General features: G+C 38.4%; 1 protein-coding gene across 2 annotated transcripts; it reads left to right on the top strand.

Annotated features, from left to right (window-relative positions):
* The first annotated feature begins 3540 nt into the window (after positions 1 to 3540).
* On the top strand, positions 3541 to 11649 carry LOC120715035 (indoleamine 2,3-dioxygenase 2-like). Of its 2 annotated transcripts, XM_040001768.1 has the most exons (10): positions 3563 to 3795; positions 4540 to 4635; positions 4785 to 4904; positions 7888 to 8006; positions 8120 to 8134; positions 8221 to 8320; positions 8458 to 8575; positions 8690 to 8741; positions 8966 to 9114; positions 9284 to 11649. In XM_040001768.1, exons 1-10 carry the CDS (start codon positions 3706 to 3708, stop codon positions 9637 to 9639), a joined length of 1215 nt encoding a protein of 404 aa, XP_039857702.1. In that variant the 5' UTR covers positions 3563 to 3705; the 3' UTR covers positions 9640 to 11649. The 2 variants fall into 2 exon arrangements, with proteins under 2 accessions (XP_039857703.1, XP_039857702.1); XM_040001769.1 differs by lacking the exon at positions 4540 to 4635 and having other exon boundaries at positions 3541 to 3795.
* The last annotated feature ends 1798 nt before the right edge of the window (positions 11650 to 13447 follow it).

The raw sequence follows: 13447 nt of genomic DNA, 5'->3' as shown, positions 1-13447 counted from the left end.
ATGCGTCTGTCCTCTCAGTAAGTGAGTGAGACAGTGCACAGCGATGAGGAGGGCTGTGCGAGTGCATCGCAAAAACATATAAATATGCCTGACTAGGGATGGGTATTGATAAGATTCTCACGATTCCGATTCCATTTTCGATTCTGTTTAACGATTCGATTCTTTATCGATTCTCTTATCGATTCTTATTTTTAAAAAAGGAGAACACTAAGGTTGATTAGCTTAGAACTTTGTTTTATATCTTCTCTTTGAACAAGACAGACATTTAGGAGTAACATGGCCTTACAAACCCAACAGTGAGATCTTAAGAGATCCACAGCCTACGGCTCTTCGATGGGGTGTCACAGGGTCCCCAGGAAACAAAAATTGTAAATGTAAAATAATAAAATAAATATTCTTCTGTAGCAATAACAAAGTATAACATAAATTATTCTGTAGCAATTACACAAGAATATTCAGTAATGTCCCTGCCTACAATTAAACACATTCACTTACTGAAAATCGGGGGCATCTGCTGTGGCAAATGGGTGCAAGGCTTTTACCACAAACTTAGTCACTGCTCGGTGACATTCGTCTATCCTGGCCTGAAAGGAGATGCTACCGGTAGACTGCAGCGAGAGCTGCCAGCATCTGAGCCAGACTCTGTCTCTCTCATCATGGTCACCTAAATGCGCAGTAATGGCAGGTTTTGTAATAAGGCAGACCGCGCTAACATAATATGCACTGTTAGTTCAATATTTACCTGCCGCATTAACGGGAGAGGACGTGCAGACGTTACCGCTGCTGCTGGGTTGAGATTCACGAGTCCGGAGCGGAATTAAAAACACGACATTCATTTAAGGTTATCGCGTGTTTTGTGAGCAAATGCTTTTGCATACTGGTAGTGTTTCCTCCCTTAAATGAAATATCTACTTTTCAAGTATTGCAAGTTGCCCTGTTGTCATCCGTTCTGGTAAAGTATAACCAAACTTTTGAGCGTTTGAGCCGCTTAGGCGCCGTGTTTCCTGCCAGGTAAATGACGCTCCGCAACGTGGTGACGTCATTCCGGGCGACTGGAATCAATAAGGGAATCGTTTGCAAAAATGCCAAACAATTCCAAGGAATTGAAACAGTGGGAACCGGTTCTCAACAAGAACCGGGTTTCGATACCCATCCCTATGCCTGACACCCGTAAATGAAGCAGCATCTGGCTGCAGTTGAAAGACTTTTTTGTCTCGGTCTCGTCTTGACTTTGTCTTGTTCTGTCTTGGTCTTGGTTTAAGTGGTCTTGACTACAAGTGTACTTTTTGAAAATGAGTTTAGAAAAAGACATCCCATTTGAATTTGTTTGAAAATGAAAAGCACATTTGTCCTCCCTGAACGCTCTACAAACCCATTAGACAACCTGCAGATTCAACCTATCTCTGTACTAACCCTACTTGTGTGTTCTAGAAAGTTCTGAATCAATGCCCATTGTTACACAGGTAAGTTGCGGTGTGTTGCAATATGTATGACTAATGTTCACCTCTTCTGTGACCAATTTTTGTGACTGGACTTACCCTTCTCTCCTCGGTGCTGATGCCAGCAGCCTCAGGAAATCCTGTGAAGAAAGATTAATGGAATCAAGGAATCTCTGTGTGGAAGAGAAATCAGTTTGGAGGAAAACCTCTTCTTGGAATTGTGGCGAATTTAGTTTTGACATATTGCAATATGTGTCTGCAATAAACTGACTTAACTTTGAATTACTATGTCCTATGCTTGTGTCCATGCTTGGTTTAAGACAAGAATGATTTGCTGTAAGGCATCAGCTCTTACCACAGCACAACTGCATTGCCCTGCATTGCAAACAGGAACACATGTTGGTTTGTCCAGACTCACTGTCCAGAGGGGAAAACTAAATAAAGCCATAAAAATTTTGCCCATGCCATTAAGCTCCTGGTGCACAGATTTTATACTAATGATAATGCCAGAAGACATTTCGAGTGTTGGTACAGCAGAGCTCCCCACTTTTTGATGTTCACGTGCTCTGCCACTTTGTGATTGAGCTGCTGTGGTTCATAATGCTTAACTCTATAATAACACCACTTGCAGTAAATTGTGGGGGAAGAAATTTACAGAAACTGTTTATGTATATGCATACACATGCACACTGCCTTTGCAGGCATTCTGAAAACCTGGCATGGCGCTATAACAGGATGCAACAAGTCAGTTCTTGAAGTTTTTGTGGGTTAAGGTGACTGTTGGGTCTGTGTTTCCACAAACCCCGCTAATTCTAGAGACTTATTCATCATGAAGAAAACAAGACAGTCGATCGATCGATAATTTGCGCAAGGGAGGCCTCATCTGTGTCCACCACGAAAAATGACCCCCAGATCTGACCTCCTCCTGCTACCTTTTATTGAGAGGCAGTTCACACAAAACACGTCAGAACAAAGCCACGCCCCCTTGGTTCTAAGACAAAGCATTTTATGTATATGTGTGAACTTCTGTAAGAGTGTGTGTGTGTGTGTGTGTGTGTGTGTGTGTGTGAGTGACCTCCTGCTGACCAAAGGGTCGTAAACCCAGGAAGCTTACATCAAAAGAAACAGATCTTTCCGATAGGATGTATCTACAATAAAACCTCCCCCAGCACAGAGTGGTTGGAGAGGTGGTCAGGATCAAAGGAATGGCTTTGATCCTACTGCTTGAACTAAGACTGTACAAATTTAAGAAACACAATGGCAACATTCAACAATTAGACTTAACAGTGACCTTGACATTTTGTGGCTGAATTGCTATCATTGCCAAGCACTTGGGAACACTGTGTACACCACATTAATTTAACTGAACTAGAAATCATATAAATAAATATGACAATAAAAACTGACAAGATACCAACCTGCAGAAGTCTATTACACAGAGCACCAGGAACAGGGCCAGATATAGAATTACCCCTATTTATTAGCGTTGTTTCTGGGGTATACCAGAAAACCAGGATTCATACCTAGAAACTTTACCAAATAATCAACAATGTGGTTTGTTTTTATTGTTTATATCTCATATTTCCTCTAAGGGAAAAATACAAATGTCAGTGTCACCATGTTTAAAGCCAGTTTTATCAGTAGAAGAGATGTGCCATTCTTTGTATAAAAACTGTAAAAAGTACCTACATGTAGGCCGAAAAGTCAGGCAGTAAAACCCCCCACAAACCTTTAATGACTGTTAACAAAATCCAGAATCATACAAATTAAAATAGAAAATCTAAGCAGAGCAAAAAGAACACAAGTAACTAAGTGTATACTAACCGAGCTACATATCACAGAATAATTAGTGAAGACAAAGACAGGAAGTTGAGGCACAGGTGAGGCATAATCAAGAGCAGATACCAAAGTAAAATAAGAAGTTAAAACAAAAAGACAAGCAAAATACAGACAAACCATGTGTTGAATTTACACATGGCGTATGTGTGTTAAAAACATTTTGGTGTGTGTTCAAGAACACTCTAAACAGTTTCTGTTTCAGTTGTGTTGTTTTCAATTTTTAAAATTAACTGACCAAAAGAGGAAGATTAGCCGATTAACCATTCAGTCTGTCAGCTCTTGACATAAAGGACAGGGAAATGTGATTGGCTATTTGCTCTTCAGTGCAATAAAAAGGGAAGTGACAAAGGGAGTGAAAAAAGGCTCAGTGCAAGTTTTAACAGCTGATGTCTCTCAGCCTACTGTAGTGCTACACAGGCCAGCAGACATGGAGACTAATAGTAAAGAAACACTACAAGCAGACTTTGATGTATTTGATATTTCTGAAGAGTTTGGATTTCTACTTGAAGAGCCACTGGTAGGTTTCACCCTTATCTTTTCTCTTCTAATGATGCAATGTTCTCATCTGAGACACATTTTGTTTTGCCATATACTGGATAAATCAAGGAGGTTTGGAACTGAAGGATAATATAACATTGACTATGCTGTATATGTTGTTTATCCTCACACACATACCTTAGCAGCAGCCTTAATTTAAACATTTGTCCAGCTAGATAACAGTCTCTCTGGCCTAATTATGCTTGTTTTCTAGAAATATAACGAAGGACTACTTATCTGTTGTGAGCCTGTCTCTTTAAGTCTGTACTGGACTGCCACAGCATTTAATAGAATTAATTGAATCTAAGTTGTATAAGTCAACTGATAGAAACTATTGATACATATTTCTCAAATTGGATAGTTGTAGTTCTTTGGGTTTGATTTCTAAATGTAGCAAAATGTAACAGCATTAATCTCTGACGCTCATAAAAAAATATTAGTCTAATATTGTTTCTGTTTATGGTATAGCCTATAGTTTCCATCTCCCCGCCCTTTCGGACCCTGTTTTCTGCTTGGTAGGGTGTTGCCTTGTTTATTATGGCCTCCTCTTTTAAATTGCTTGCTGTTGCTGATTGATGACTCCAGTCATTTGTTGACATGCAGGTCAGGCACCATGGAAAACATGAGCTGATGATGTTACTGATTACACTCTACATGAAAATCCACCACGCAAAAAACAATCAAAACCCAATGAGCAAGTCATTTTATTCCTATTATTTTCTAGACTCACCTCCCAGACCATTATCAGGTGTGGCTGGACCTCGCAAATAATCTCACACATCTGATAGAATCACGTAAACTACGGGATCTGGTTGATAAGGTCAGAATGAGCAAAGCCTTCCAAGTACAAAAATACTGACAGGCCATACATGTAAATGTGTACAGGTGTATTTTTTGAGAGACTCGATGATGATCACCATTCCCAATAAAAATAAATAGATTTAAACAGAAAATCTAATCACAATTCAGATGCCGGTCTTGAGTCCAGATCTTTTGAGTGACCATCGGGAGCTTAGGCTCGCTCACCTAGCACTAGGATTCATCAGCATGGGATATGTATGGCAGGAAGGACAACATGCACCTGCTGAGGTAAGACACACAAATGAAAGACAGTAAAATGTTTACATTTCAATCAATAGTGCTCTAGCTGTTTGACCTACAAGTATAGTGCCCCATGCACACATAGAAGTATTTTTTACTTTTTGTCCACTTGTCAACTGCATTTTTAGGTCACTGAAAATGGAGATTTTTTTAAAAACTCCTTTAAGAGTGAACTTTCAGAAATTCAGCTTATGCATTTATATATGGACAAGGAAAAACAAGACTTTGTAACACTTTATAACCAAACACTATTAAGCATCAGTAAGGTATTAGTTGATACATAATTCATTCTTTATAAAACATTCAGAGGTGGATTTAGAGAAATTTTCTTGGCGTGGCATGAGGGTGGCATGGAAACCAAATGGGGTGGGACAATCAAAGCCATTTTTTTTACACATACGCAGATGTTACATTCTGTAATATGAATTATATATGGTTAAAATATATCAAATGCAGTAAGTATACACATGTTTCACATTTCCTTTAGCCCACACAATTAAACATTTCAATTACGTAAAAAATGTGAGTTTTGATTTTATGTACTATACAGCCTATATACTAAATAAGTAGAATAGAATAGAATAGAATAGAATAGAATTCAACTTTATTGTCATTGCACATGCACAGGTACAGGGCAACGAAATGCAGTTTGCATCCATCCAGAAGTGCTTTAGTGATATAGATATATTACAATATATATTAGCAATAATATAGATATGTGAGTATAATACAGAAATGGGTCTATTATGGAATGTTATAATGTACACGGTATGAAGTATGTTGTGAATATTCTATAACTATAAGTATGTACAGGCTGTAGTGAGTACAAGCTATGTACAGGATATGAACAGGATATAAATATGAAAAACTATACAGAATATGAAATAAATAACTTTACAGAATCTGAGATATACAGCTATACAGAAATGGGAACTATGCAAGTTGTAAACAGTTGTAGGATTAAAAATTATCGAATGTACAGAATGATTATTTACACAGAGCTATACAGTAGTGCAGTTAAGATAAGTGAGGGTGTAGATAGTTTCTACAGAGGCTATATAAAGTGCTAGTGGTTGTGAGTGGTGGTTCAGTCCATGTTATTATTGTGTGTTTGAGGGTACAGTTGTCCATTGTGGGTGTGTGTATGTTCAGTCCATGAGTTTAACGTGGGTCAGATGTCAGGAGGCAGAGTTCAGGAGTCTGACAGCTGTGGGGAAGAAGCTGTTCCGGTACCTGGTGGTCTTAGTCCGGAGGCTCCTGTAGCGCCTCCCAGAGGGCAGGAGGGTGAAGAGTCCATGTGATGGGTGACTGGGGTCTTTGATGATTTTCCCAGCCCTTTTCAGACACCGTATGTAACCAAACAAGTATAAAATCCAGAAAGCTACACAAAATGGGGTGGTTCATTTACAAACACGTCTAACTTATGTTTCACACTCTTTACTCATTGGAAATAAGAAAATAGTTCCATGCTTAAATTTACACAAAATGCCAGAAATCTGCATGGTCATAGACACATTTTTCATGATAAACCTATATATATATATATATTTTTTTTTTGCAATGACTCAGTGTGGGTGCAGCTTTTTGCTATGTCAGATTTATTCGGTCAGGTCATTTACAGGTGGAGCACATCTGTTAAACCCAGAGGGTTAATGACGCTTACCTTTGTTCCGTTGCCATAGTGTATCAACCACCAATGTTGAAATCTGAAATGCCTTTGTTTGGTGTTGGAACAAAATGTGCTCTTGCATAATTATAGACATCGGTTGCTACTGACAACAACAAACACAGCCAGCCTGCAGTAGGTTTATTATTAAAATAAACAACACTGTTACATGCAAAACTAGGGTGACACTTGGAGTGGGACATACCACCCCATGCCACTGCTGAAAACATCCAACTCCTTTTAATTTTTTTTAATGCATTAGCTTATCTGGCTAAAGCTAGCTAGCTGACTACAGCTGACTACAAACTAAAGCGAAGATAAACTCGAGGAACAAACTAAAAAAATGACTCATAACTCATAACATCTCAGTAGCCTAAAGTAGCTTTTATCACTTTAATGATACTTTGTTCGCAACTTTTTTATGACACTCTGTAAAATATCCTCCATTGCTTTGTCTTAACTTTATTTATGTTTTATTTTATATGCAGAAGTTTCAATATAAGTTAAAGTACTCTGTTGCTGTCTTAAACCCTCCTACAAACTCTGGTGCTGCTCACATTTCAGTTTTCTGCAAATATTTAGTGAGCAATATTTGCACCTTCCATTAAATATTAGCATGTTGTATCATTTTGCTCTTTGTTTGTATCCTTTTCTGTTGTGAAGACAGATGAGATGTGTTTGATTCTTAAGGTCCTGGTGACCATGAGATTATTTTATAAATGCTTTGCAAGGTAGAGATTGTCCTCATTTTAGATGAAATAACACACAATACTTAATTAACAACTATTAACTGCTTGAATTAACCATGAATTACTAAAGATTGAACGTTTATATCTATGTTTATAAATGGCATACGCAGGTGGATTAATGGTTCATAAATGACGAATAAACTATTAATGAATCCATTACTTGTGCTTAATAGTGTGTCGTTATTATAAATTGTTACAGTTTTATCTTGCTATTTCATAACACAAAAAATAAGCATTTGTTAACAAAACATAAACTAAAACTGATGGGAATGTCGTCAATGTGGTAGATAGAGGCACATTTACATTTTGACTAATGGTGCTGCAGGGCTTAATTTGACCATGACTAAACCAAATTTATATTAAGCAGGAGGTGACATATTTCACAGCAAAAGTGAAACTTTTCACTAGTTAATGTTAAATAGAAAGTAGAAAGGGAAATCATCAGACAAATCAGCCTGGTCAAAACTGCTGGCGCAGCCAAAAGATAGTCACTACAATCCCTGAAATCTTAGTGAGCCTGCTGGATTGAAACTTCACTGTTATGGTTGTTTGATAGATACTCCCAAAGGCTCTGGCCCTGCCTTTTTGGCTGGTATCACGCAGACTTGGCCTTCCACCGATCCTGACATATGCAGATTCAGTTTTAGCCAACTGGAAGTTAAAGGATCCCACAGGGTAATCCTTTTTCTTATTTAATGCCAAAATATTAGGCAGTCTCGTTAAATGCAATAATAACCTCACAGTGAAATTCTAATAATTGCTACTTCTTTCTTTTACTTTCATTTCAGGGATATGAGAATAGGGTAAGTATCACTCTGGACTTTTATGTAATCTCATGTGTCATGTGGTTTTTACTCATTTGTTTGCTAAATATTATTTTTAAAAATAGGAACATGGACCTGATATTTTCCTTCCCTGGTGGTGACACTTGCAGGGGATTTTTTATTGTGTCACTGCTGGTTGAGATGGCGGCTTCACCCGGCATAATGGTTAGTATTACTTCTTTTGAAGTCTTTCTGAACATTAGCTTGGTGTTTTCAATTTCTCTATTCCCTGGTCCACAAACTGTGTGTGCTTTTGCCACTTGTAACTTGGTAATGCTGTTTAAATCTTTGTCTTTAACCAGGGGGCGCTGGAAGTGATGCGTGCCATTAAAGTCTCTGACCTCACTGGGATAAAAAATGGCCTCATCAAAGTAACTCAGTCTTTAAAGAAGATGAAGGAAAAATTCAAATTTATGCACAGTAAGTTTGAATTAAGGCTTGCTCACATGAATTTAATCACTTTACATGCTGTGCTCTTTTATGAAGACAGAGAAATTCAAGGTAATTAGACAACTGAATCTGTGCTATTTCCAGATCACGTGGAGCCAGCTGCATTTCATGGAAAATTGAGAATTTTTGTCTCAGGGTGAGTTTAGCACTGCTACAGTGTTCTCCAAACTAAGGTTTTCAAGGTTTCAGTATTTCTCTCATGCAGATTTATCTCAGTAAAAGTTATCTTTTTATCTGTTTCTATTGGTGCACTTTATATTTTATAGGATAACATCTGAAATCGTATCATACATATTTAAATTCATGTACATCTATTAAAAGGAGGTTTGCAGCATAGGTTTTTTGTTTGAATTGTTTTAGATGGAGAGACAACCCAATGCTTCCAAGGGGGGTGCTGTATGAAGGTGTGAGCGATGAGCCTATTTTGTTATCAGGTGGGAGTGCTGCCCAGAGTTCAGCTATTCAATGCTTTGATGCTTTGCTGTGCATCCAGCATGAGGAAGAGACAGGTAAGCATGCATTGCCTTCAACCTTTGACCCCTTTAGATGGCTCTCGTAAATAAATCACATTTGTGCAGCCAGCTGATTGCTTTGAATGAGAATGTTTCCAGGATAGACAATTATTTTCATTCTTTCAAGGTCTCTTTTCTGTCCCTTTCACTGATTCACTCAATCTAGGAGCGTTCCTGACACGCATGAGAGATTACATGCCTCCTGCCCACCGTCAGCTGATAGAAACGCTCTCCGTCTGTCCACCGCTGCGAGACTTCATCTTGTCCTGCTCCAACTCTGACCTCTGTCAGGCCTACAACTCTTGTGTCTCCGCACTGGTGGATTTACGAAACTATCACCTCAATACTGTGACCAAGTACGTCATTATTCCTGGTAACCACGCGCAATCTGTGGGCTGTCCATTCAGAGGTGTGGGTACTGCACTCAACACCACTGGGACCGGTGGATCCAACCTCATGGTCTTCCTTAAGAGTGTTCGTAACACCACTCAAAAGGCACTGATTTTAGAGAGACTATCATAGTCTAGAAACTTCAGTGTAATTCCTGGCACATATATACTGCTCCAAAAAAATTTAAGAAACATTTTTAACTCAGAGTATAGCATCAGGTGAATTAAATTTCTGGGATATTGATCTGGTCAGTTAAGTACCAGAGGGGGTTGTTAATGAGTTTCAGCTGCTTTTGTGTTAATGAAATTAACAGGTGCTTTAGAGGGGCAATAATTTGACAACCCCCAAAACAGTAATGGTTTTACAGGTGCAGGACACTAACATTTTCCCCTCCTCATCTTCTCTGAATGTTTTTTTCTGTAGTTTTGCATTTGGCTAGGGTAAGAGCCACCACGTTACTGTTAGTACAAAACTTCCAGGACAGCACATCAATGCGAGCCATTGCCAGACGATTTGCTGTCTCTCCCAGCACAGTCTCAATTGCATGGAGGAGATTCCAGGAGACATACAGTTACTCTAGGAGACCTGGACAGAGTTGTAGAAGGTGATATATATGCCTGATATATGTCCTTTGTGCAAGGAACAGGATGAGCACTCCCAGAGCAAATGACCTGCAGTAGGCCACTGGTGGGAATGGTGCTGCCCTGTGCTTTTCAGTAGGTTAGCCCTAAGATCATGTGACAGAGGTGAAAGGGCCTAGAGATGCAATACTGCCTGTAACATTGTTCAGCATGACCAGTTTAGTGGTGGGTCATTTATGGTCTGGTGAGTCACATCCTTGCACACACAGACCTCCACAGGCTAGGCAACAGCATCATGACTGCCATTAGGTATTGGGATAAAATCCTTGGATCCACTGGCAGACCCTCCACTGTGGGTTATGGCTCTCTCCTGGTGCATGGCGATGCCTGCCCTCAGGGCGTGAAAGTATGCAGGTAGTAGCCAAAAACACAAAGCAAAAATGAAAATCAGCACAAAGACACTTCAAAGCGATCGCCATAGTGATTCTACTGTAGAAACCTGAACAGGTAGAAACGGAGGCTGCTGCCTGACTTCTTATCAGTTTGTTAACTGTTGAAATTCAGGGTCACTGCTGGCCTGTGGTTGGCATTCGCTCAGCTTTCACTTTGGGTTCTTGGCTAGCTTAGTGTTAGCATTCTTTACCGTACAAAAGAGGTAAAGATACTACAATAATACAGCGCCTTGAGGCAACTGTTGTTGTGATTTGGCACTATATAAATAAAACTGATTTGAAGATCGGTTTAAATATCCAGGATTTTTGAGCAGTGTAAAAATATGTATTATAACCAAAACTTTTTCATATGCAACACTCTAAATGTAGTTCTAAATCACAAAAAATATCACCATCATTCAAATCAGCCAGATATTTTCATCCGTATTGAATTTTCCAAGCACTTACCCTGACATTAGTAAATCTTCGAGTAAACTTTTACTTTTTTAGATAAATGATTTTTGGGTTTTCACTCTTTGATGGTGTCATGGATGATTTCTAGCACGAATACGTCACTACATTAAAAAGTATTCTGTTTGAAAACTGTACCTCTTTACTTTAATACTACTATCAACAATTTTTTTTATACATTTTCTTTTGGAGAATTGCATGACAAACTTGAACTATGTTTACACCTATCACATACACACAACAAGCTCCCTGAGTATTAACACACAGTTTTGGAAGTAAACCTGTTTCTAAGAAATGGGTTTCTCCATAGGTCACAGGACAAAAACAAACTAATGACATATAGTTAGGGAATCCAGCAGCACACATTTTCAATTTTTCCTCCAATGACCTTCCGTGTCTGCCTGAAGACCTAGCTTGTTTTGGCTTCACAGGTGTCACAGTGTGAAGTGGTGAAAGTAAAAAAAAATATGAACTTTTACCACAATGCTCTTGTAAGCTTACAGAGTAGTGCAAACTAGTGGAAATAATTATTCCCAATGACTGGTACCATTGTTACATCATGTTTGTGGCAACTAAAAGCTTTTAAACCTACTAATCAAAGCACACTTTATGTTTATATAATCCTTTACATAATCAAGTAAAACAGACCATGAAACAGAGAGGCACTAAGTGTGGTGATTGTTTTATTTTCAAGTGTAATTGTGCTTGTATGCATTTGAACCCTAATATTGTTTTGTTTGTTTCTTGTTGTTTTAGCTCAACTGAATAGTTGCTGAGGCCTTATGATGGTCAAACTCTCTTATACAGAATTGCAAGGTGGAGGGGGTAGTTGTTGAATAAGTGTGTTTCCTCCATTCTGTACTCCCTTTTTCATTAATGAAACCCTCAGTGTTGCTTTATATGGTCACAGGAGAAAAAAAGTTCTATAGAGTATAGAGACTGGTTGATGACTTCTCCCACCAGGGCGATTTTAGCCCATTTTAGCCTATTTTTGGGGGGTGCTGAAGCACCCCCAAAATGAATCAAAGCACCCCCAAAGATTTCTTACTTTTTTGACAACATTTACTGTTTGTGTGACACACTACTAAAAATATAAAAAGCATTCAGTACTTGTTTGAGACATAACATTTTAACAACAAAAGTATAGATAAAGTAAACAGTAGCCTACTGTTGTTGCCACTGTCCTGTTTGAAATGGAATGAGAGAAGTTGGAGCAACATTCAGGTAAAAGTGTAAGATCAAATGATCCGTCAATCAAGAATAATGTTGGATCAGTGTTTCAATGTTTATATCTTTTATTAGATGTTCATGTGGTTTGGTTATTTGCCTTTTGGTTGAAAGTACACTGAGAGAGGACTTTTTTCTTATTAGTGATCTTAATAGTATTTGTTTTTTCATATTAATGTAATTTTTTTCATCTAATTGAATACAATCTATTTGTGTATGATTGTCAGTCCAAAGAGGGAGAGAGGAAAGAGGGGAACATGAGGAGAAAGTACAAGGTCAGGAAGAACCAGGTAAAAAACAGACAAGGAATAGTGACAGGCAAAACAGAAACTGTTAAACTGCTTGATAGAGTTGATCACCAAAAAGTGATAGACAGATTTGCCAACCTCAAGGTGAGGCGACATAGGTTAAAATAAAATAAAAAATCTGCAGAGCCATAGTAGTATCTGCAGTAAAGATCTTTTCATACATTGTACCATAGGCAAAGTTGCCTCCATTTTTATAATTTTATTTATCAATATTTTGTACATTTGTACATTTCAAGGACTCTATTTTTGGAGTGTATTTTTATATATCTGTATTGTATTATACATACACATTAAAAGTTAATCTCTGTCCAAAAAATGCACTCGGTTTACTTCTTACTCACTATGATCATCATTCATCATTTCCCCCCAGTAATTAAGGTTAGGATATGTATTTTTCTTTTATTCCAATCCATTCTTCGTTTGCAGCATTTAAATAACCTTTATCTGATTTGATGGTTTTGTTACAGACTTTAAAAATAGTGTTTTGCTTTTCTTTCTCAAAAATGGGGATTAAATTGTGTTAAAATGTACAAAACAGTGATGTCATGTTTTGTGACGAGGACACAGGCACAGAAAGACTTGGTGAATTTAAGAATCTTATGATTTAATAAAGAAATTTGCAGACTTACTCAGAGATGGTAAAATTATGATGACTGATAATGGAGATGAAGACAACAGACGATGAGGACAGGGAGGAACAGGGGTTTAAATGCACCAAGGAGATAGTCACAGGGAACTCGGGACAACTGGAGACATTTAAGGATGCAGGGACTGACAGACACGGGGAAGACGTCTCATCGTGACGAGTAAAGTTTATGTTGCCTGGCTGGGCAGCTCTTTGGGTGCTCAGCACCCCCCCAAAGCTCTGATCCTAGAATCCCCCCTGTCTCCCACTTCAACCACTGGTCAGCTGGTTTGTTTG

This window comes from Simochromis diagramma, unplaced genomic scaffold (assembly GCF_900408965.1).
Source record: "Simochromis diagramma unplaced genomic scaffold, fSimDia1.1 OVJJ01000421.1, whole genome shotgun sequence".
Classification (NCBI taxonomy): Eukaryota; Metazoa; Chordata; class Actinopteri; order Cichliformes; family Cichlidae; genus Simochromis; species Simochromis diagramma.
Note: the sequence above shows the minus strand (reverse complement) of the source record. Positions and strands in the feature narration are given on the sequence as shown.

What these genes read in the sequence shown, in the direction of transcription:
- LOC120715035 (XM_040001768.1), top strand. Translation starts at nt 3,706, where the DNA reads ATGGAGACTAATAGTAAAGAAACACTACAAGCAGACTTTGATGTATTT. An exon ending in GACAACATGCACCTGCTGAG is followed by an intron (nt 4,905 to 7,887) that starts GTAAGACACACA and finishes GTTGTTTGATAG; the next exon opens with ATACTCCCAAAGGCTCTGGC. An exon ending in CCAGCATGAGGAAGAGACAG is followed by an intron (nt 9,115 to 9,283) that starts GTAAGCATGCAT and finishes CACTCAATCTAG; the next exon opens with GAGCGTTCCTGACACGCATG.